Raw genomic sequence first — 26,175 nt, forward strand, 5'->3', positions numbered from 1 at the left:
TTAATGAACGGCTGAATGGAATAAAAAAGATTAATTCAATTAAAAAATTCTCTTTTAATCTAAAGGCAAAATAATTATTCTAACTTGTATATTTTATTTGGTATATCTTGGTTTTGAAAGCACTGCTAATCCACCTCCATTGCTATTGTCTTGCTCATTTGGTGGAAAGTTTTGCAGCAATATTCCGTTTAAGTCGATTAAAAAATAAGAGAAACTGAATTGCTGGTGCTGGAGCGAAGGATCCTGTTCTGCATGTCTGGATAAAACATACGCTGTAGTGTGATCCCAACACTCTTCTTTGTTTAAGGGCCTTTTCAAAAAGTACACTCATTGTTTGACTTATTTGGTATCTTAGCTCCCTGTGTTGTTGAATAATTTGGTTTGTGTTATAATATAACGATTGATAACTTAATTTTTTTTTCAGATTTATGTTTAGCCCTCATTTGTCAGTTTTAACCCAATACAGCAGTTGTTTTATGTAACAGGACACAGTATTTAAGTGGCAACAACTTGTGACTTGTGATAATAAACACAGAACTTCAGTCTATCTTCTACAGAATTTTATCTAAAGTTAAAATAAGCACTTTCTTCCTGCATTATATTCAAATGTATCAGCTTACAGATTCTTTTACATTCTTTTTCAATATCACCTTTTTTTCTCAAACATGCTTTTTTTCTGTCTTGCTGTGAGATAAAAAGTGAAAGAGCATTGAAATCTGGGATGAGCACCTTACTGCATACAAATAAGCTTGTAGACAACAATTAGCCAATGGAAGTGGATTAACCTCCATGCCATTCACCAGCTGGGATTTAGTAACAGCCTGTAGTTGTAAACATACTTGTTGATGACCAATCTGCAGTATTTCAAATGGGAAATAGAAATCATTAGTTACTTCGCAGTGAACCATGAAGATTATGATTTTGATCAAATCTCTATTTATAATGATATCGTGAGTACAATAGTTTTGAAATCCTTTGTGAAATGTGAGCTAAATTGAAATAAGTTATTATTTACATTTTAGCTCAGCTGTTGATGACATTCTGGTAAAGTTCTCCAAATAACTCAGTGAGGCATCTACAAAGTTAATGTACCAGAACCAGATCTGTGGACACTATTTAGTGTTTTACAATTAGCCTTTGCATGTGAAGGAAAGAGAGAGTTCAAGACTATAATAGGCTTTACCATGACTCTAAAATCCATGTCAAAGCCAATAGAAGCAGTTCTTCTTTCTGTGTGTTGTGTTCAGCTGCCAGAGCAATGATGATAAGTAAATCAGACTTAACTGGTTCATTGCCCTTATACATAATGTCTGGTCATGATGACCATGTGGGTCATAACTGTTTCAGAACTGAAACATAGCTCTCAGAAAAAAAATGCAAAACAGAATTTAGAACNGCTTTGCATTACTGATGATAAATGTATCTGACTATTGCAAATATGAAGTAGACACAGATAGTGAAAGTGGATTTTCAATTCAGTTTATTTATATATTTTTTTTTTTATTTTTTTATTTTTTACCATAGTCAATAGGTCAGTAGGCTCTTTTTCTTTAAATGGGTCAACAACTCAACTGTATATTGTGGTCTAACATGAGTATAGTTGCAAACTAGAATTATGAATAGTACAGAAAAAAAATTAACAAAAGAAAACTAAGTAGGAATCTCCCAGAAACGTTATATATAAAAGAGGCGTTTTCATTTACATTATTCTGGATTATGTTTCCCACTGTTGGCAGCAAAACTGTTTTTGCCAAAGACGGAGCAGCCTATTATTGGTTTCCTCCGTCTCCTCATCACATGCACACATGCTCTCTCCTTTCTGTTCTACTCTCTCTTCCTCTACTTTGACTGACACTTGGTTTCCTCCAATCTCTGTAGGGCCGTGTGAGGCGAGGAACCAGTAGCGTTTCAGGAAGGGTGGAGCTTGGAGCAGTTGGGCAGCTTCAGGCAGGGATGCTGCATTTGGACCTTATTGACGGTGCTGACGGTTACTGCGGTGATAAAGAGGCATCCGCTGTTGCAATCGCACCAGGCATCAAGGACTCTGGAGCACCAGTTACCATGGATACTTACCGGCCCAAGAGACCTACGACCCTTAACCTTTTCCCGATTGTGCCACGCTCACAGGTGTGTCCTAATTTAACCTTATCTACACATACACACTTTCACACACATACATGCACTTTCTTACAAGGCAGACCACTAATGAAAATCATGAGTACAAGAAAGGTATTTCTTTGAAGAGTGTTTGTTCCCTTAAACAAGAAAATGTCTTCTATCAATGGAAATATTGTGGAACAATTGTTTTCCTGACTGGATCTTTGTGGAGTGAACAATAGCTTTCATTGTCAGGACATTTTTTCCCCTTGGTACCCATCTCTGTGTGATGTGGGAGCTTTTTGGGGAAACTTTCTGAGAGTATACTGTTTTAAATCAGGGTAATTTTCTTTTTTTTATAGTGTTTGGTGGCAGAGAATATTAATGTAGGCTTCTTAGCATCATATGAAAACAGTTTAGAAGACAATGAAAGTGTTGTAAAAAAAAAAAAGACATGAAACACAGCAAGATTGTGTGGAAATGTAAAAGTGTAATATTAAGTCCCATGTGTGAACCTTTCTGAGGAAGACCTTAGGACTACGTCTGATAAATCAATTCCTAAAGTTATATTAAATAGTCACCACAGGGACTGAGAATGGTAAAACAGACATACATGCATAATTTGATGGACAGGTGTTAGGTTCGGTAATGTCACATCCAAAATTAGGGGATCAACTAACAGCAAAGAAAATAGTCATTACTGCATTATTTTGCATCGCATATCTATCATTAAGAACCAGCAATACAGATATCGATGAATGTATATTTGCTAGTGATATATTCTTTTTCAGAAACAACAATTGGTGTACTAAAAAACAAAACTAATGGTTGCTACTGTCTGAGACTAGAAGAGGTTTGGCTTTAGAATTAGACTCTGGAATAATGGAAAACGGATTATAAATAGGTCAGGAAAGATGATTCAGATAGATTTTGCAGGTTGGTGAGAGGATGAGAAGGGAAAACACAGACACAATTAATCTTTCCAGATTAAAGTGACTCTTTACCAGTCTATTCAACAAAATGTGTTGCAAATTTAAGGATAACCCCAAAATATTCTTCATAACTTAAACAATATTGAAATAATTTTAATTTAGGGATTTACTGATTTGAAAATCTGGGCAAATATCAATATCCAATAATACAATAACCGATTTTGGCAACTACATTGAAATGAAAATCAGTTGTTAATTACATATTACAGAGTTTAGTCCTTGTTTCCTCTAATGGCTGGGTCCAACACAATTATTCCCTATGGCAAATGGCTGCTCACACTGATTAATGCTCCTCTGGAGGTTTCCTCTTCTTAAAGAGAAACTTTCCTTTAAGCTGTTGCCCAATGCATGCTCAAGTATTAGGACTTGCTGCAAAGTTCAGTTCAATTAAGTTTATTTATTTAGCAGCAATTCACAACACATGTCTTAAGGCACTTTACAGGGACATTTCTTTCAGATTGGTTATGAAGACCAGTGTGATTGTGTCTACTCATTAACTTGCAAGACATGCTCCTCCTGGGTGAGCCGGGGTGAAGACCTTTGCTTGCATTTATTAGTCGAAACTCCAGCAATCCCTCACACCAAGCATACATATAGCAACAGTGGGGAGGAAAACTCCCTTTTAACAGGAAGAAACCTCCAGCGAAACCAAGCTCAGTTTGAGGGAGCATCTAATGAGGCCGACTGGGGTTAAAGGAGACAGAAGCAGACATAGAAAAAGAAGCAGAAATACAAAAGCTCACTGATAACTTGCTCCACAGGTGGCTTAGTCCAGGAAAGACATAGTCACGCACACAAACACCAAGCCAATTCTGCTACTTACAGTAAAAAAACAGGACTACATTGAACACAAGCCAATCTCCAACATCTATAAACAGAGATGTTGATGGCAGAAGCACAGCTGATATTTCATTCGAGGATGGAATCACAGGAGTCATTAAAAGGTCAGATGAATCTGCTATGATGAGAAAAATCAGATAGAGCAAATCTATGCATGGAACTTGACAAATACTGCAGAATGGGAGAATAGAGGTAGAATGAAGCAGAATTAAGAATCCAGCAGCCCAAACATATACAATGGCAGCACAAACACAGCTCAGGATATTCTAACTATTTTGGATAAGGTATAAGAAAGGTAGAGCCACAATAGGGCCAAGTTAGAACCAAGGAGAGACGACAGTCCTGACTGAAATTCTCCACCTGCCCCTCTACTCACTCAGGAACTAAAGAAAACTAACAACACAAAACAGGCCACAGTTGTATCATACTGGTGTGGGATAAGTGAATGCTGCAAGTAAGTGAATCCAATTGGTCTGCTGGACTTCCTTGGATGAAAAACCTAATCATTTTTGTCATTTCAACTCTTTTAGAATATGGTAAATTTTATTTTCTCCATTTAGCCCCTCATTACTCTTTGGTGGGCCTCCACTGTGCAGGAGAGGATGCCTGCAAGCTGCTGAAAATTCTAAACCACCACTCCCCTAGTAAACGGGTCACTGCTTGTTTTGCTAATTGAATTCCGTGGGAACTTGCAGTAAAACTGAACAATTTCAGCATTCCAGTAGTCTGACTATCCCTTGAATTTATCAGACTGTAGATAAAACAGCTTCTGTAAAGAACAGTTTTTTTTTTTATTTTAAAACAATGGCAAGTAGCTTGTGCCTGTTGTGGTGTGAAGATCTAAATAATTTTAATGGCGGCTTTGGCTCACACCAATTTTACTGTAGATAATGCTTTTTGCCCTTTAGCTCAGAGGTCAAAGTCACTTCTTCTTTTGCTGGAGCAGACATGAAGTATTTCTGTTTGGTAGCCCATCTTTCAGGTAGTTCAGCAGCAGATGGAATCTGACCTTCTTGTTTCCAGCCTGAGCATAGCTTTCCAGGTTATGAGAGTTTGTCCTGGAATATTAGGGTCATATTTAGCCTCATATCACTGAGAGGACTTATGTCATCGTAAATTAATCTTTTATGCATGTACTATTAATAATTTAACAACTAGTAAATTGAATTGAATTGAATTGAATACTTAACAAATCAATTATCAAGAATAACATAGCTATAATGTACACATTTTTTTTTGTTTTTATAAACAACAACAAATAAGGCTTAAACAGTAGCACATTGAGCAGTTCAAATGAGATGAGATGGTGGAATGCTGATGTTTTCCTGGAGTTTCTTATTCCTCACACTAAGTACTGTAGAGAAATCTGGGTTTCACACAAAAATGTCTTTTTTTTAAACCTCAGTGGACAGCTTTCTCTCTGACTGAACTATTATTTGAAATCTGATTTCAGATTGTAATTTAGGGTTGTCACGATACTAAACTTTTCAATTCGATACCGATACTAAGGAAAATATTCGATACTCGATACCATTTTTGATACCACAAGGATAAAAACAAAGACTCCAAAATTCAACAGAAATTTTCATTAATAATAAAGGTACAATAAATAAATACAATAAACAATAAGAACAATATTTTGAGGTTGTTTGCTGTGCAGAGTATTAAGCAAGCTTGATTAAAAAAATTACAAAATTAAGTGTTCCTTCCTTGGCTATGCTTTGCACACATAACAATGACACAAGCCAAACCGGTTAAGAAACAAAAATAATTCTCAGCAGCTGCACCTATTACAAAAAAAGTCTCAAACTGAAAAGTGCACAAAATTATTCAATCACACAGTGTTCTGAAAGTGCAATTTCCACTATTCTGCACTTTAGATGGCTGTATCGATACTTTTGAAAATGAGTATTGTATCCGGATACAAAGTTTCAGTATCGATACTTTTTTGAATATCGATACTTTTGACAACCCTAGTGTAATTATTTAAAAATGTCCAAGTCAACAGCCAAACCCAAAATTACCAGCTTTATTACAATCAGTAGAAATTAATATGCATAGCATAGCAGTTAATGACCAGATTAAAAAAAACAACTCATTGTTGGTTTTAATGACTTATTGCATGGTGATACAAACATCTGAGTCCTTACCATTGTGAAAGTTAATTTTTTGGTGATGCCTTTTAGGACAGGTTTTTAAACAGCTCTTTAGCATTAAAGTTAGCCTTTGAAAACATATTTTTTCTTATATTACTATTTTAAAGACATTTTTTTATATCCTTAAAATGACACCAATGATTATATTAACCATAAAAAAAACATTTCAAATTGAAAGAAGAATAGAATAAAAATTGGCACACAGCATTGTATGGAGACGTGTTGACAGGGGAGGTACTATATGCTTAGCATCCCTTTTAAGTCTGCTTTGATAAAGTAGCCATTAGAGAGAAAGACAGATGCCTGTGCCAGAAAGGATTCGTCAGTGTTAATCTGAGTCTAAGGCTAATCACCCATCTAGTTAAGACACACTATGTTGAAGTAAATGTTTGAGTAAGGGATTTCCTAGACATACAAACTTTTTAGGACAATATATGATAGCAGATCTATAAAAAAAGGTGTTGAACTGGGAAGATTTCATACTTTTTAGGGAGATTAAACTGGTTATTCGCTCCTTATTGTATTTGCTCCTAGGGGAAAAAATCTTTGGATTATTGTTGACTGGAAAAGGAGGATTCTATCACAATATAATCACAGTCTAAGTGTGAGACAGCTAATATTTTTGGTAAAACATCAAATAGTAACATCCAGTCCAATCACAGCAACACCATCCTAATCATTAATGCTGAATCTGTTGCCTCTCCAGTCATGATCAGCCTGTCGTGGTGGTAAAATCTTTTGCTTCTCAGATCATTCGGCGCAGCTTCCCACCTGCTGATTCACTCGTTACCATGGCAACAGCCGAGTTTCCGCCTGGTAAACGTAAAGGAGAAATGACTCATGTTTAGTGGGCTGGTAGAGAAGGAACGCAGAATCTAATGTGGGACACAATGCCGTCACAGGAATTTCTAGTTGGTTATCCATCTGTTGTTTCTCTAAACCTGGAAATAAACCCAACTACACTAGCCATTAGTATTGCTACATTAGTAGCAAGACAATTCACAGTGCTGTGCAGGAAAAAGTACAGTGCAGATTAATATAAAAGGAGAATTATAAAATGATTGATTAAAAATGATTGACTGAAATCTTAACTAATTATGTTAATTAGATTTGAGATGGGCCTGTAGTTCTGCAGGTTTCACCTAGTTTCTCTTTTTAAGCAGCAGTTAGATAATTACTGGTTTTAAAGCTTTAAGGGAAAACACTTCACAAAAGGAGCATTTTAATTATTTAAGTTAAGTAACTTAAGCATATCTTAATGTCATAATGTCTTAGATATATAGGGCTTATCTAGAACACAGTGTAGTTTTTGAAAGGATTCCAGCTACAACAATTTAAACATTTTGCTTTTTTTTACCGTACACAGGACATCCAACCATGGAAAAAAATTATTAGACCAACTTTTCTTTTCTTTTTTATTGTATACTTTAGGTCATATACCTTAAGAATGGGAAACTGAATAAAAAATGTGTGGTATAACATTTTTATTCTCAGGACATTCTTTTGGAGGGAATAGTACCATAGTTTTCTGTGCTGTTGATCCTTTTGTAATTTTTAGTGCTAGTTTTCATATGGTTGTCAAGGAGTGTATAGGTCATGCAAAAACATGTTCAAAATGTAATAAAAACACAAAAATGAGAACTCAAAGAAAAAAGTTAGGCTACTACAAAAACACCAAACACAGTCAAAGGAGAAATGCTGCAATCACAGAAAACAGAAAGCAGCAAAGTGCAAATATATGGAAAACCCATTGCAAAGATATAAATTGCCTTTTGGAAAGGTAAGTTAAATATTTCGTAAATATTGTTATCTCCCTTTTATCTCCTCTTTCTTTCATCTTTTTTTCCTTTTTTTCTGTTCTACTTACATCGCAGTGTCCAAATAATATGTAAAACTCCCTGTATAATTATAAAGTAAAATCTGTTGGGCTCTTTTTGGCAGCAAGACAATTATTCTTATTGCCACATCGCCAGAAATGCCACTGTAAAAAAAAAAAAAAAAAAAAAAACAATTCATAATGCTCACCTGAGGTTCCATTCCACTAATGCCAACCCTTTGGTTAGCATTAGAGAACATGGCAACCAGCTGATAAGTGTGCTACTTAATGGCAAGGAGGAATTAAACTTGTTGCTTTACCATTAAATAAAACTAATCAAATAAAAATAAAATCCTTCTTTGAAAAAAAATACCCAAAATAACTTCATATTTATGAAACCAGATCTAAAATGTGATTTTTTTTTTTTCTTTTTTATATGATGACAGTAATAATTTTTGAAATTGTTTATGTCCTATAAAGATTACAAATGGGGTGCTTTAAATATGGAAGGTTTGTAACAGCTTTGTTTTGTTATTTCAGGATGAAGGCAATAAAATTAAGCACTAAGTGAAAACTTTGGCCATGGCACATTATCACTGCGGGTGTCCAAAAATTCCTGTTTGAGTCCCCAGATTTCAGAAATTGATCTGTGGCATACCCATGAAAATGTATTTACATCTTTGCTGATCTTAATAAAGCAAGTCAAAACTTAAAACAGGAACCTCAAGTGTTATACAGTACCTTCACCATGTACAACTAGACAAAATGAGAGCAGAGACCCTCTGACTGTGTGAATTCTCCCAGAGGTCCGGTCCCTTTAAATGCATGCCACGAAGCATGGACAAAAGAAATCCCAGCTCATTCATTTTGATCATTGTGTGTGTCTCTGTGTGTTCGTGCATGTAACGCTTTCACCAAAGTCGGATGCTATATACTAGTATGTCGAATGTGGTGACACAGTTCTTCTTTGTCTCTCTCTCTAATTTTAACACAATATCTATCTTTTCCTCCCACCGGGCTCTTAACTTCCTCTTCTTTTTTCCAGGACACGTTAAACAACAACTCATTCGGCAAGAAATACAGCTGGCAGGAAAAAGTTTCAGGCTCATCCTCTCCCCTAAAAACTGGTAAGCTTTTCTTTTTCCAATTTCTACGCAATGATTTTTATGTTTTTGTTGACTAAAGTGTCACTTCTGAACATTGACAATAGTGGAGGTTTCCTATTGGTGTGATCAGAAGGTGTCATTTTCTTCTAGCTTGGCAGGCTGATTCCTTACTAGAAATAGACGAAAAGCTTGATGTGAACCAAGGCGAGTGTGGCTTAGGGATGGCTTTTGTGAATTTTTGGTGTGTTTTTACCAAGCATTAGCTCAGAGGAAACTGTCATTTTGCATTGCTGCAGCACTGTTTAAAGCCCAATTTGGTACATGAAAAAAAGGAAACTGGCAGGCATTTGGAAAAATAAAAAATAAAATAATATTTTTTTTAATTTATAATAATAAATAATAATTTGCTAACTTGAATATTTTAAAATGCAAAACAAGGAAAACCGAAAACAGCTTTCATGTGTATAGAATCAAGGCTATCCTTGGCAAAGGAGACATAACTTCTTCCCTCAGGCAACAAATGTTTGAAGGAGCTACCGCTAACTAAAAATACTGGACATTATTATTATTATTATTAGAAAGACATTGCACTGCTGTTTGAAATGTGAAAAGAAATATATCTCAAACCAATAGAAAGTTCAGTTGGGTTTAGTTAGAATATGTTATAACGTTCAGATGTGGGGGTCAAATTTTCTTAAGCTGGGAAAGTAAGAGTCAAAATAAAGATAATGTAGATGATAAAGTGGCTGTGCATCTCCATACAGTTCTGTAGGTTTAGTCAAAGTATTTTGTAGTAGAAATAATTTAGGCTTGAGCACAGAGGGGGTGCAGGAGTTAAGTGCACGACTCATTAACAGAAGCTTTTTTCCTCGATGCGGCCATCACAGGTCCAGGTCCCGACCTGGTAACTTTTGCTGCATATTTTTCCCCCCTTTCTATACTCCCATTTCCTTTCTACCTACTTTCAAACATAAAAATATTTAAAGACCAGTGGAGCCTTAAAGATAAACAATTAGTAGTTTAACTTGATAGGTTTTCTTACACAGATCAAGGAATCTGCAGGTAAATCTATTTGTTATCCATTCTGGAATACTCTGACTGGTAGTTGCAAACATGCAGGAAACGACAAAGTGAGCTGCAAACACACATATGATGCAAACTCTAGAACAGAAAATCACAAAAAACAAATGCAAAAGAGAAACACTGCAAACAAAAAGAAATAAGCTGCAAAGAGGTGAAAATATGAAGCGTCTGGCTCTAAACAAAGATATGATGCAAACCCCGAAATACACAGGAGAAAAAAAAAAAAATGTGACAGAAAAACGCTGTAAACAGAGAATACTGAAATCACTAAAAATAGAAGAAAAAACCTTTAATCAACAAAACAAATGCAAAAACAAAATGCTGCAATAACAGAAAGAAACAAAGCGAAAGTGCTCCAAACAGCTAGAGGGAGTTAAAAAGAGAACAAACTATATTGGCCCCGGGCATTACATTCTTCTTTTTCTTATGTTTCTTATTGGGGGATGGCAACCAACTTAAGGTGCATTTACCGCCGCCTACCAGACTGGATTGTGGTTATCAATGATATCAGAGGGAAGTTATTAATTCATACCTCAATGGTATGCACGAATCTCTATATTATCTATGTATCAATATCTATAAAAACTCACTTATAAATTAATATGTGTAGGTATTACTTTTACTTAATCCGTTACAGTTTGTTCTTTGTTTTACTCCCACTAGTGGTCTGGAGCACTTCCTTTTTTTTAGACCAAGTTTGCAGCTCTTTTTGCTATTTGCATCATTTTATTTCTGTGATTGCAGCATTTTTTTGGTGCTGCATTATATATGTGCTTGCTGTATTTTTTCTTTGCATTCGCTTTTATTGATACTAGGTTTTTGCTTATTTTTAGTAATTGCAGTATTTTTTGTGTGGAGCACTTTTCTGGGACATATTTTGTTTTAGAGTTTGCATCATAAATGCGTTTGCAGATAATTATCTGTTTGTAGTTCAAGTCAAAGAGTTGAAGAAAAAATGTAACTTTTTTTCTGATCTATTCCTGGTTTAATGTTTTGAAGATACCCTTCTTTCTCAAGACTAAATATCCTTATAAATATCCTTAAGGCTTTTCTAACTTCAACCATCCATTTTCCTAAAGACTGTAGCCAGCTTTTCTATCCCTGCTAGAGAATGGGGTCACCTTAGCGTGATTTGGCCGCCATAAGGTTTTATGGTGGAGATAATAGTTCAAGGTTAGATGCAGTTTTATTCGTCAGATATTTTACCATTTGAGCAATATTGGAATAAACAGAGAAGCTCTTATAATAATGATATGTATCTGTTCTCATATATGTCTTATTTATTTCAAGGAAAAAATTAAAGAACTTAACTTGAGATGAATCTGAGACATTTTCTGTCAGAGCTTTTACTTTTTGGTAGGCTGACAAGATATACGGATGAATTAGAGAGACACTTGCAACAGAAGTTCACAAGCCAGTATTTGTACACCAGTCTTGTCACAGGTGATTGAACTCTACTGAACCTTTAGTGTTCTGTCTTCACAAGTCAATACTGTATCAATGATGTAGATTATTATTATAATGCTTTGATTTACTGGTGATGGATTATGACGTAACAGGTGACATAACACAGCCGGCTCTGAATTTGATGAGTGGAGGGGGGGTTATCAGTATAATCCTGACATTACCTAACCATTTCTACTTGTTTTGCTTTCTGCTTTTATTTCTGTGCATTTGCTGCAATGTCCATTCGTAATTATGGCTCTACATTCCTTTATGTCTGCGTAATGTGTGCCTGCTGTGTTTGTGTGCCTGGCTTTTGCATGTCCTTGTGTATCTCCATGTTTCTCTGTGTGGCTTTCTGCATTGCTTTTTTTGCATCCTTTTATTCTGTAGGTGATCTCACTCCGCCACGAGAGCACAGCTGTCTGAGTGACGAGGATAAGGTGCAGGGTGGCGCTGCACAGACCAAAGACAGAGGGACCTCCACGGACGCCCCCTGCCGACACGGCCACACCTCTGGGCACTCGCACAGCTCAAGCTCGGGAGCCGCAACATGCTCTAAGCTGCAGGAGAAGCCGCCCCAACCTCCACCTCCACAGAACTACACACCAGCTCCTCTGTACCCTGCGGGTAAGCAGGACAGCTTGGGCCACCGGGACAAGACTCGCTACCAAACGGATGTTCATCTGGAACCCACAGAGGAGATATATCTGACTCCAGTGCAGCGTTCAGCAGAATCGTTGGAACCCCCAAATGTTCAGGACAGACCTTTTCTCTCACAGCAGACTGAACAAGGACGCATGTCAATAAGCTCCGATACAGAGGGACCACCACCTTATCAGCCCCTCCCAGACCGGACCAACCCCTCCATTTTTGAGGAGGATGAGCTCTATTTACCTCCACCTTCATATGCTTCCTGTGTAGAGTCTCTCATCACACCACCTAGCACTGCTGCATTAGACCTCAGCTTAAAGGGGACAGGAGCAGGGGCCATGCTGAGGCCTGGGTCATCAGTAGAATATGTGGATGCAACAGATGAAAGCTACTGTGGAGAGGATGAGGATGTAGACAGAATAATGATGGATGGAAAGATGAAAAAGATGGAAGGAAAGGGAGATAAACCTGCCCCTCTAAGGACTACTATAAGCTCAGAAGCCAGCAGCCTGACATATGACTCAGTGAAATACACACTAGTGGTGGATGAACATGCTCAGCTAGAGCTCGTCAGTCTCAGACAATGTTACCAAGGCTTCAGCGATGACAGTGACTCGGCCACAGTCTACGATAATTGCGTCTCCTCTCCATATGAGTCAGCCATCGGAGAGGAGTATGAGGAAGAAGATGAAGATGAGGACCATGACCCACGGGCAGGAGCGGCCCAGAGGGAGGCCACAGCTTGCCTATCTGAGGACTCAACACCTGAAGAAGACCTGCATTTCACCAAGAAGTTTCTCAATGTTTTTATGAACGGTCATTCTCGCTCTTCTAGTAAGTCACTTCTGTCATTACCCTAAATTCTAATTTTAACTTTTAAATGAAATTGTATTTTATGGTTAAAATAGATTATTCTTCAAACTGCTAAAATTATTTGAATCTGTTTTTCAAAGGTTCTTTTAATTCGTCATTAATGTCCATGAGAAATTTTGGCCATAACTACCTGTGCAGATTTCAACTAAATACTTTTCCTTAAGACAATTTTGAAAATGCTCCCTAATTAAGATGAAAAGAAACTTTTCTACGCTGATAGATCTACTTAATCGTTTAATTTCCCCTTAGGTAATAATATATTTTTTAAATGAGTTGAAATAAATGATCGCTTGTAGAAAGACACTAAAATATAACATATTTTCTTTCTGCATAGATATTTATCATCTTATCAGCTTCAATTGAAATCATTTACGTTTCAGCTTAAAACTTGTGTTGGATACTTCTTTCTAAATAGTTTTCTTTTTACAAAACATACCTGCAGTAAAAACAAACACCTAACAGATCAATGGTGGCTCAGAATTAGAGTAAAAATTTGTTATGCGTTAACAATTTTTTAATATGTTGGGGCTTTGCTTTGTTTATGCTTGAAAATGTTCTATCATAATGCATTAAGACATTCAAAAGACAGTTGAAAATATTTGATTTTAACTTGTGCGCTATGAAAAGAGTGCAAAAAATTCTTCTGAATCAGGCAGAGATCAATTTCCTAATAAAACTTGAGAATTTACTGCAGGCTTAATAACCTATCAGTTTTAGTCATGCATCGTAAGCAAGTATCATCTAGGAATAAATAGTTTCCTTCTCCAAATTTGTATTTAATGAATTAACTTATATCTATATCTGTATTGGGCTTTGTGTTTCTAAAGCTTCTTTAGATTTTATACTGCACTCTGGTGCTAGTTTACTGTTATTTGTACCACTTGCATTTTTAAACCTTTTAGTGTCACAGCACTTAATCTACAAAGTACAGCGTGAAGTAAGGGATTTCAGGAGATTCTTTGTCAAAATACACATGGTTAATCTGTTTTATAGATTATTAATTTGATTTATGGACTCTTCAGTTTCTGTGTTCTTGAAAATGATTGAATTTACATTGGATTTTGGTAGACTTTCACTTAAAAAAAATATATATATATTTTTTGACAGTCTAAAATAAAAGATGACAGTGCAGACTGTTAAGTCTGTCCTTCTATGTCAGTTTTCCTCATATTTTTGACCTCTTTTATGGTATTTTAGGTGCAGAGTCCTTTGGCTTATATTCCTGTATTATAAATGGGGAAGAGAAAGATCAGACCCACAGAGCAGTATACAGGTAAAGCAGACTGATATATTTATCATCATACATTTAGTTTGTAATCTTTATAGTATCCTGAAAGTTTTTTGTCATTTTTTTCCCAATCCATATATTGCCACATGTTTTATCAACCAGCACTTTGTTGAAATAGCAAATGCATTTCTTACTTATATTACTATTCAATTTGCAGTTTTTTTTTGTTTTTTTTTTAGATTTGTATGATTAAATGAACTTCCATATTTTGTATTATTCAGCATACATTCACATTTTGACCTCTGCTGCCATTTTGCAAAGGCTGCAAAGGATGTTATAAGGACTCTGGTTAGTAAAGAAAAAAAAAAACTCCAATTCCCCTAGTTCGCACTGGGGACTTCCAGCTGCCACTGAATCCTCAGGCTGTTCCAGGCAGTGGGATGCAGCCACCAAAAGAACAGTAACACAGTCAGGAGAACAAGAGCATCTTTATCAAGCAGGCAATCATATGATGCGGGTGGGGGGTCATTTTCCTCACACAACTTAATAGGATATCACTACTTTGGTAAAGGCTTCCTAGCCAGGCCGTCAATGTTGTGTTAGCAGGAGATGTGCTTGACCGTCGCCATGTTAATTAACCACATTAATTGACATGATCAAAAAAAAGTTTTTCCATTAAGATGATCTATGAACCCATTTTGAATCTACTATGTGATCAAACATTAAAGGGATTCATTTTTAAACTGATATGGTCTGTAAAAGTACTTGGGAAAATTTTTTCATCCCATAACTTTTTAGTGTCTAAGCCTTTTGGTTGACCAGGCAGGTAAAGGATGAATGCAGGAAACCCAAAAAAATGTACATAAATGCAGATTGATTTGCTTGAATTTATTATTTATGTATTTCTTTAAGTTAACTTGTTTTTTTAAAGAGAGAGTCAACTTTAATGATTGTGCACATTTTAATGGCAAGACGGTTCAAAGTGCTCATTGGATCTTTTGCTGAAGGAAATGTACATGTAGGCCAAATGAATAAAATAAATGTCTTAGTAAAAGTGCTGGCTATTAAACCATACTTAAGGCTATCTAATTAATTAGCTTTTTAAAGGCACTTGAAAAAAAAAAAGGAATAATTTAACGAAACTGTTATCAGAAAACATTATATTGAATGTCTTTAGTAACAAAAGTTGAGGAAATCTGGATAAAATATTCTCATATTGTGCAGACTTTGCCAAAAACTCACTAAAGCTCATTTCCTCCTGTGGCAGCAAGGTATGCTGCAGCTATGATGGTTGCAAACGGAAAATAACAGCTTCTCTTTTAAGTCGATCCTTCTACGGTGAAATTCCACTTGCAAAAAATTGAGGCATATACTTACTCAAATGACATAATGTATCTCTGTCGGCCACCACAGCTCAGCCAACTGGTGTGGCATCCCCCACATTGATATGCTGTGTTTTAGTTGCCATAGTGAGTTTGTTGTTAAATGTAGAATTTGAATATCCTACAGGGACAAAGGTACAAGAAAACCACATTTTTGTGTAAAGGTCTCATATTTCTCAACAGGTTTGTGCCTCGACATGACGATGAGCTCGAGTTGGAGGTGGATGACCCATTGTTGGTGGAGGTTCAGGGAGAGGATTATTGGTACGAGGGCTACAACATGCGAACTGGGGCTCATGGGATCTTCCCGGCCTACTATGCCATAGAGGTGAACAAGGACGCAGAATGTTATAAAGGTACTGACATGGCTGCTATGTTAGAATATTTTGATATCAGTGAAACAGATTTGTAACTGAAACTGTGCACAGAGCACCTACAATAAGAGTCAGAATCAGTCGTAAAAGTTCAATAACAACATCTTGCTACAGAAATCACCAAACAACCTGACTGTGACCATGCTGTATATTTTCATATTATTCTTTTCCAACAACCATTCACTCCATTGAAAAAAATCTTTATAGTGTTGCATTAATGTAATTCTTTCAGTGTCTGATTACTGATATTTTTTTGCAAAAAATATTTAGAGAGCTTGTTTTTTTTATAAAGTGTTATATGCTGAAAAACAACTTTTTTCTTTTCTTTTATTTTCTGGTATCTTTGTAAGGTTCTAAAATAGCATTAGTGTAAAATATGAATGCCGGTAATGTATGCATGTTTTTATTTTGGGGATTTTATTTTAATTTTAAATGTGTGCAGAAAGAGACATTATACACAATAATATAAAAATCAAAGAGACAAAAAGACATAAAGTACTTTTGAATCAATATAACTTTATTTACAAGCAGAAAGTAGACATTATTCTTTTTTAATTCAGGATAAATATATGACTTTCTCCCTATGGTGAATAGAAGTGAATTGTGATAATGCAAATTAGTAATGTAAAGTTTAAATCCAACTTTTCTTGGGCATTTTTCCAAATCAAGCAGAGTAGATATTGCATCAAAGTAACAGAGAAAATGTGGATTAAATGTGTAGTTTCCTCTTACCTTCAACCTGTATTCATATATTTTTGCCTACTAGTTACCGTATTCTGTTTTCTTCCTGTATGAATCCCCACTAGATGGCAGTGCTTGAAAAGTAAAAATAAATCAGACAGCAGCAGGTTATGCCTTTAAGTCCTAATCATGTTCTGCCTTATTCTTTACATTACAGCAAAGAAGGAATTTCTTACATAATTGAACACATAAACTATACAGCTGTCCATGCAAAATGTCATATAATTTAGAAATAGATAATGTGGGCCTTGCTTCTGTGGTTGCTGATCCTCTAAACTGAGTCGACTGTAGCTAAATGGTCTAAAAATGAAAATGTTTCTCTTTGCAGTGAAAAGCAGTGAGTGGATGGACAGATACCGCTTGAAGTTCCTTGGGTCGGTCCAGGTGCCCTATCATAAAGGAAATGATGTTCTCTGTGCAGCGATGCAGAAGGTAGGAAGCACCTTTTTTTATATGATTGTGTAAGAAACTCACTAGTACCACTTTATTAGATTAAAAAATGTTTTCCTAATTGTTATCATACTCATAAATAATTTTTGATTAGGTTTTAAATAAATGCTAAACTTTATATATTAATCTTGCCCCACAGATTGCTAACAACAGACGAATGACAGTCAAGTTTAACCCACCTTCCTTCTGCATCCTGGAGATCAGTGTCAAAGGAATAAAACTGGCGGTTCAAGAGGACTATTATGCTTGCAACGGAGTAAGACTCTTACTGGTCCTTTACTAGCATGTTATTTGAAAATTAGAAATACCACATTTTCCCACATTTGGACATCAGCAGCAAGTAAGGAACAGTTGACAACATAAGAAAAGAAATACCAGAATAGTGAAAATATTTTGTCCTGACATTGTGAGGTTTTTTCTACTTTCCCACAAAATTGTACATTATTGCAAGTGTCTTTGAGAACACCAACATGAGTCACCATTCAGTCGGAAAATTTGTTGTAATTATACACTCCACACAAATACACAGTGCATATCATTTTGATATTCTATGTTTACGAGTTTGAAGTTCATGACAGCATCTTTTATTAATTGGTTCTCTTCATGGTCCAAGATGTCCATAGTTCACATCAATTCTCAGTTTTAAAAAAACTCAGCAGATCTAATGTAATGTTGAAGTTTGTCTAAACAACAACAAAAAAAAAAAACATAATAAAAACAAGTAATACGTCAGGAGCTTTATTCTCTCTCTGCTGTTTGTGTCCACAGAGTAACGAATGCAGTCATTTCTTCCAATTAAAGAATGTCTCTTTTTGTGGCTACCATCCTAAAAACAGCAAGTAAGCTTTCCATTTTCTTGCCGTCCATCTGTGAAGTATTTTAGTTGCCACTAGATGTCATTGCATTTGAACGAATTGAACAATCAGAGCAAAATGCAATAAAAAAATGGAAATTAAACCTGAAAATAAAGACATAATGAAAATGACCCAGGTGATTTTGATCACTCTTAAATATTTTCTTCTTCTTTTTTTATTGTTTGCAGGTATTTTGGTTTTATTACTAAACACCCAGCAGATCAGAGATTTGCCTGTCATGTATTTGTGTCTGAAAACTCCACCAAACCTATTGCTGAGTCAGTTGGGTAAGTTTTTAATTGCAGCCAAACACATTTGAGTTAGTACTGATGTTAGATTAATCTTGTGCCAAACAATTTGCTTTTCAGTGCCTGCAAAAGTGTATTTATACCCCTCAAACCTTTTCAGATTTTGTCTTATTGCAACCACAATGTTTTGTACTTTTTGGGGGGTTTTATTTCTCCTTTTTTGGTGACAGATCTACTCAAAGTAACATCCAGCTTCGAGGTGGAGGTCTGAAAAGTGATGGTTTCATAATCCTTTAATTGGATAAACCTCCAAAAATCCAGTAGAGCCGCTTAGATTTCAAATATGCCTGTTTACTATGTAAAGGGGCTGCATGTTGGTACAGGTGTTGTTGCCTTACAACAAATTCTTAGCAGTCTGTCTGACATTTCCAAGTTAATGAAAAAAGCTGAGGAAGTTTTGAAACAATATCCCAAACTAAAGAAAAATGATAATAATAATTGAACTTTATTGATCTCACATTGGAAAAATTCACTCTTTGCATTTTACCCATCCCTTTGGGGAGCAGTGGGCTGCAATCGTGGGGTTAAGGATTTTTGCTCAGAGTTCCAGAGTAGGAGTCTGTGGGAGTGCGGCTCGAGCTCAGAACCTCAGGATTGCAAGCTCTATGCCCTAACCAATAGGCCACCACTCCCCACAAACCTCTGAGCATTTTACACACTACTGTTTATTTAGAAAGAGTAAACAACTTAAAAGGTTTTACTGAAAAATAGCCATTCACCAAAACTGACAGACCAGGCAAAACCAGAGAAGCCAATTGAGACTCATTAATAGCAGCAAGGATTGATAACGAATTTGAATCTCTCGACAGGAAGTCAAAGTCATGCAGGTAGGTTTCCAACCTTTATAAATGTGGGCAAGAAGAAAGTTTTTTTTAAATTGTGGTATAAAGTCTTTTATACCACGTTTTTGTAGGAGCGGTATACTGGAAACTCTACCTCCTACCCATCACTTGCATCCATTACTTACACCATACATCAGCAGTCAGAAAGTTCAGTGTTTTGTCACACTCATATTTTATATTATTGTGTTAAATCCTAAGCATAGTTGTAATGGTAAAGCAGGGCTGCTCCTGTAAAAGTAGCTTAAATATAGTCAAGTTTTTATTATACCTAAATGACCCAAAGCGGAAGGCTGTATTCTTACTAAAACATTCACCAAATTATTTTTCACATTTACATTCAGTTTTACAGTTCACATCATACCATTTAAAGCTCTATCAAACATACTGGACTAAAGAATGCTGTTCTTTTCCCAGTCTCTTATGGCTGTGTCCTTCGATACTAGTGAGTCATAACTTTCCCATGACCTACTACTCATCTTTTTCCAAGGTTCTTAGGAGATACAATCTACATGAAAAAAGTGTTGACTATTTTGCATGCGATTCAACTATGAGTTTAGTCACATGCAACTGTGACAACTGTGACTCTATTGTGAAAAACATGCAGAGAAATAAGAAGTCATACATGAGGCAAACACTTTTTCAGTTAAGCTTGGGGCATCATACAGGATAAGAATTGAGGCTGTTAGTGAATTGGGATTTGCATGTCATCTCTATCTATTTCCACTATAGTTACAGATCTTAGTCCGGGATCCTAGACAAGGCTGGATCAGAAGAACAGATACTTGTGACAATAACAATCCTCATTCTCTCTGAAAGTGAATTTCAGCCTGAGGCTTGATTTGCCTTTTGTTATTAGTAATTTGTAAATCCAACAGATGTTAAAGTTGTTACACAACTTTAACCCACGTATTTTGCTGAAAATGCATATGGGTAATAAAGTCCTGAATGCAGCTCTTCTTCTTGCATGCAAAACTCTCCATCAGATACTGTATATCTGACTGCATGTGTCCCTTAAATACACAATCCTCACTGCAGTCATTGTGCGGTAGAGCTATTTTATCATAACGCTTATCTTTAACATGCAAAGATAAAAATATATAGAGCCAGTAAATCCCAAACTGTGGAAGTAAATGACAATTCAATGTCACATAAGTAGCCTATATAAATAGAATTGAATAGCATAGACATTCAGCATCACAGCAAAAGTGGTCACATAAATGTGGACCTTAAAATTGTATAAAAAATAACAAAATAAATGGCAGAGTTAGAAAAATATATAAATAAAATACAGTAATGTACAGTGTTTTTAAAAATATAAATAGTGTGCAGTCACCAGAAGGTGACTGGCATATTTGGGTTAATTTTTGATTGAACAGTTGGAACCTCACCTAAAAGGAGAAAAAACATTTTATTATATTAGTTTTATAATCAGTTTTATCTCTAAACCTAATGAACAATAAAACTGCAGAAAAATGTTATAAGAAAAAACTTTACAAAAATCTACATCAGTTTCTATATTTTAATGCAATAAAAGTCTATATTATCATCATGGGCCTTATTTCTATATATATATATATATATATATATATATATATATATATATATATATATATGTGTGTGTGTGTATATGTGCATACTTCTTGGGTGCAGCCATCTTGAAGACTATGGCTGTATCCTACAAGTTAAGGCAATATTTTCTGCAAAAGTGGGAAATGTCAGGAGATGAAGGCATGTTTTAATGTCACTAAATACGATTCAAGACTAGAGAAATGTATTATTGGGTAGAGAATATTTTTTATATATATTTGTAAATATATATGTAGCTTTGCCTCGTCTGTTCCTGTTTGGCTGTGACGCCATCCTGGAGAGAAATATCAGCTGTGCTGCTGCCATGAACACCTTTGTTTATAGATGCTGGAGATCGGCCTGTTTTTCCAGTGTAGTCCTGTTTCACTGACTGTGATTGGCTTGATTTGCTCTCTTCATCCTCTGTCATGGGAGCTGGCTCAGAGCTCGTCTACCTGGCTGTGTGTTTCCTCGACGGGGCCGCCTTTTACAGCTGCTTTTTGTATCTCTGTTTCTGTCTCCTTGAACCCCAGTCGGCCTTGGCAGATGGCCGCTCACACTGAGCCTGGTTCTGCTGGAGGTTTCTTCCTGTTAAAAAGGAGTTTTTCCTCTCCGCTGTCGCTACAACCATGCTTAGTGTGAGGGATTGTATTTGAGTCAACGAGTCAATACAATCAACTGTGTTTCCTTATATAGAAAACTTTTAATCAATTTGACTGTATGATCTGGTTGAACTGTAAAGTGCCTTGAGATGATATGTGTTGTGAATTGGCGCTATATAAATAAACTAAATTGAATTGAATTAAATACACTTAAACACCTTGAAATTAAACATGAAATGCAATTAAAGGTGCTTTATATTTATATAGTCGGCCTAAATGAATCTACACATTCATTCTCCATTGATCTCATCAATAAATCATCTTCCACTTCAAAACCATGCTAGTTTTTTTTTTTATAGCCAGTAACATTAAATTACGATACCATTCCTCATCTGGCAGATAGACCTTCAGTGTTAGTTTAGCACCAAAATACATTGGATGGTTATCTCGTGACAAAATATTAAAAGGTTTAAGGGTTATGATGACTTTTGCAAAGCACTATGTTTGTTCATGATGTGTTAAATATTTGTTAGTTTTTTTTGTTGTGACAGTCTTTTTTTGACATTTTCTCTGCATTTCCCTTTTTCAGAAAAGCATTCCAGTTGTACTACAAAGAGTTTGTAGAGTTCTCGTGCCCAACGGAGGACATTTACTTGGAATAACCCTGCCTTTGACCACGGCCTTGTACAATATGCTGTATCATAACATAAAGTTGCATGGAGAAGAAATATTTAAAAGCGAAGAAGAAGAACAAACGCTTTAACAAACAAAGAGATGATGATTTAACTTTGTGCTTGAACAGGAGATGAAAATGAGCCAAAGGAGAAAAATTACTTATGCAAATGGTGTGAGTCAAAAGGTGGAGGTTATTTCCAAAGTCTCCACCCTTCAACTCACTGTAAAAAGCACAAACAAGGTGTTTCTGAAACCTGATCAATGATATTTAGCCTGTCACATCATCTCAGCAGCTTGATCACAGAAGAACTGGAGTATGCCAGATAAAATTGCACTTCATGGAAAAAAGAAAAAAAACAGGATGTTACATCTGAAAAATAACCCTTTGTTACTTTAATAGCTAATTAGCCATGTCGGTAGTAAGGAAGTAAAATCCTTAACACAATTGAAAGTTTACATTGGGTGAAATAACATCAGTGGGTATACATTTGCTTCTTTGAGGTATTAAAGCCAGTTACAGTAAAAGATTCAGAGAATGGAGAAGGAAATACATTAATCCTTCATCCATCAAGAGGGAAAATAAATCTAACTGCTGCAAGAGAGAATTAAAGGTCAATTATTGCTTGTTCACACTCCTTCAGACACACTAGCCATTCAAACTGAATAGACTAGCTGAACTGTACATCCAGAAGAGACAGAAAATCTCATTGACACTGCTTTCACACTTTGCAGTCTGTAGCATAATCGTCAACATCGGTAGGTTAGTAGTGGTACCAAAAACAAAGAAAGATTTAACCTTAAATTATAACAAGTAAAATACACTGTCTACAATAACGAAGTGATTTGGTTAACACTGCAGAGCAAAGTTAAACAGATGTCTTGTGTCCTGTGAATTCAAAGCTTTGTTTTTTATTTCAAACACACTCGGCTCTTTTTCTTTGATGTGACCCAACTTAATTGAAGTGGCAGCAAAAACACAAAAACTAAGCTTAACCTTACTAGTTAGTGCCTCTTTTAGACAATAGTTGTAAATATTCTGAGTCAACATACTTTCCCACAGAGTGTATTTAGTTTACATGTTCAACTGCAAATTATTAAGAAGTGTTTCGTGGTGACTGGCTTTCAAAGCACTACATTGCATTTTGCTCTACAATTGTTAATAGATCTCACGAAACAGATTTTTTTCACCTATTTGGGCTAAACTGTGTGATGTTAAGAATTACAAAAAATATATGGAACCAGGTACTTAACTTTTGACAGCTACGTGTTTGTATTTGGTTTACATTGAATTTAAACTAATCTAAAACTACTAAGTTCTGATGATGTAGAGATACCTATTTCCATAAGAATGCCCGGTTATTCATGTTGGGAAAATTGGATAATATTATAGTACTTTACTTTGTTAGTTTTAAAGATGGCTAACCTATCTGGGGCTGTTATAAAATATAACTGAAGATAAAGGTAATCAACTCTTTTGCTCTCCAGGATAGATCTAAAACCTGGATACATGGAGTGGGAAAAAAGGGTAAAAAGATTTAAGAAGTGTGTTTCCAAAGACATATGCTTATGTTCCCTAGTGCTCCCATAAAGACAAAGCATATATGTAATACAATGAACCACTGTCAGCAAGTGCTTTCATGAAAGACATATACAAGAACAAGTTGTTATTTTTTTTCTGGAAATATCTGATGGAAAAAAAAAAAAAACAGAGTAAAGTCCCATTTCTGTAAAACAACAAAGGGTAACCTTTAAATAGTCAGATGGAAGACAGTACTGTACAAAAGGTACAATAAAAATACACACTTTAGTTTTAACAGTGGTTAAGCGATTATATGTTTTACATGGAAACAGCAATTGCCAAGTTACAATCCTTACATGGGATTTGGAGTGCAAATGCCACAAACCATCTTAAAGGGGTAGAAAATAGTCTCAGATGGAATAGAAGTAAGGTTCATGTAAGCCATTCTGTATATACCTAATATATTCTGTTTGCTTGTTCTATTTTGTTCAGCAAATGTGAAATTACCGCAAACTTACACATATATTTTTATTCAAAGACAGGTGAATACCACCCGAAAAAGGCAGTTTAAAAAAAAAAAAATAGTTTTTAAGTTTGTTTATGAAATTACACAGCCAGTGTGAGGCGCCTTGGTTGTCAAAAAGGAAACCAAAATATTATATATTTTTTAATTTAACCTTTTTTAAGCAAGACTAGAGCTGATTTTGTTATATGCAAAATAAAATGTTTAACATCATCCCTAATTTTACTTTTCAGATCAGTATATTTTGTATATTTTACAAAGCAGTCTTTCTCAAGTATATGTAAAAGGTGGATCTGTCAAAGTAAATCAAAAAGAAAAACATTCTTCTTCTCTCTTTGCAACTTTGCAATGGAATCTATTTAAACAGAAGGGCAACTCTAAATGTATATGTAGGTTTGTTTGAAGGAACATTAACCATTATTCCAGGAACTCACTGATACTGCATACATGACATGGCACTCTGCCCAGACAGGTGCATGAAAGATTAAACCTTTTCAACAACACTGAGTGCCAGTGGTAAGCATGAGGAAGTCCAACTAACAAAAATACCTTTAGTTTGTTTATGTTTAACTTAAATTACTTTGATCTGATTCCACCAGATTCAGTTTGTGCGCTGCAGTTTTGCACTTTGTAAAACTAATAGATTACCACTTTTTTTTTTTTTGACTTCAGATTATTGAACTAACAGGAAAATGACAATTATCCATCATTTATTCATCATGTTTATTTTGATTAATTTTCACATCTGTTTATGTACTGTTTATTTTGAAAAGGACAAATGTATGCAAAAGAAGTATAAATAACCGAAGATTTCTGAAAATTGCTGTTTAGCTCAACAGTTACATGATTCAAGTACAACTTTCAACTTTTTCTCTGTGCTGAGCTGTTTGTTTTTTATTTACTATTTTGCCAACATGGTGAGCTCACGACTTTGTTTTTCCCTAACTTACTTTTCAAGAGCTAGTCATAGAAAACAGGTTTAATTCAGTTGAAACAACAAGAGATGTACAAAAAATGCCATATATAAATAGTTATGTAATATTTGTAATTATGAAGAATATATTGTAATGTTTTAGTGTGTTGTGACATTTAACTTTTTTTAAAATCTTTTCAGCTGTGAATTATTCTTGATTTAAAACGATCAAAGCAGATTTTTCTGGGGTCCTGTCATTATTACTGTACACTACCTTGTTTAAACCACACATTGACACATTCACTTTGATGCTTCCTGCAACAGGAAATACAGTAGAGGTTTCCAAATGTAATCTACTCTATGCATCCCTCATATTGGGACATAGCAAAATGGAATTTTTTATTTTTTTTTTTTCCAATGTTGTGTGGTTTAAGCATTTTTTGTCATATTGTGGGGAAGAGGAAAACAACCAACAACAAAAGTATATAATTAATTAGGTGGCAGTCGACATGATAGAAGACAGTGGAGAGAGCTCAAGGACCCCACCCTGAGGATCTCACAATGTCCCCCCTCCCTCTCTAGCAGCCAACCCACGAGCAAACAGCCCCAAAGGATGATATATTCAGGATAACATTATGGTTATTGATAAAAAAAAACTACAGAAATATTAAGGGTTGTAGTAATATTTGACTATAGTGATATTGAAATATAAATAAAAGATGAAAGCAATAATTTATTCATTTAAAGAGGAATCAATCTAAAGAAATAACTGGGAATGTGTGGATGGGTGAAATTAGCCAATGATAGCATGTGTATTTAGTATCCAGGAGCTGATTCAGAAAACAGTAATTAACCCTTACTGGGTTAATTGGATAACATTGGGAAGTAAAAGATATATAGGTCAAGTTGGCAATCTAGTTTTAGTTTTTTGAAGTGTGCATGGCATCACCTCCCAAATGTTAGATTTTTTTTAGGCATTCTAAAAATGTGTTCCAATTATTGAAAAATACAGTTATATTGTTTTGTTTTTTTTTAATGGATGCTTTCCAGATGTAAGTATACATTCAATAAGATGGTTTGTCCAGAAGTTAATATGTAGTGACTTTGTCTCTGTGGCAGAGAGAGGTCTGTGGCAGAG

At 35.4% G+C, this 26,175-nt stretch overlaps 1 protein-coding gene across 2 annotated transcripts in view; it reads left to right on the forward strand.

Annotated features, from left to right (window-relative positions):
* mapk8ip1 (mitogen-activated protein kinase 8 interacting protein 1) overlaps positions 1-25,261 on the forward strand; it is a 49,189-nt gene extending 23,928 nt beyond the window's left edge. For both annotated transcript variants that reach the window (XM_015389460.1, XM_015389461.1), the window contains exons 3-12: positions 1,879-2,127; positions 8,947-9,028; positions 11,927-13,021; positions 14,258-14,333; positions 15,854-16,026; positions 17,114-17,217; positions 17,375-17,491; positions 18,004-18,074; positions 18,278-18,376; positions 21,997-25,261. In XM_015389460.1, coding sequence (XP_015244946.1) covers positions 1,879-2,127; positions 8,947-9,028; positions 11,927-13,021; positions 14,258-14,333; positions 15,854-16,026; positions 17,114-17,217; positions 17,375-17,491; positions 18,004-18,074; positions 18,278-18,376; positions 21,997-22,069 — 2,139 coding nt within the window. In that variant the 3' untranslated portion in view covers positions 22,070-25,261. The remainder of the gene's footprint in view (positions 1-1,878; positions 2,128-8,946; positions 9,029-11,926; positions 13,022-14,257; positions 14,334-15,853; positions 16,027-17,113; positions 17,218-17,374; positions 17,492-18,003; positions 18,075-18,277; positions 18,377-21,996) is intronic.
* Positions 25,262-26,175: the final 914 nt, after the last annotated feature.

The sequence above is a fragment of the Cyprinodon variegatus genome, unplaced genomic scaffold (genome assembly GCF_000732505.1).
Source record: "Cyprinodon variegatus isolate N-32 unplaced genomic scaffold, C_variegatus-1.0 Scaffold460, whole genome shotgun sequence".
NCBI classification, from domain to species: Eukaryota; Metazoa; Chordata; class Actinopteri; order Cyprinodontiformes; family Cyprinodontidae; genus Cyprinodon; species Cyprinodon variegatus.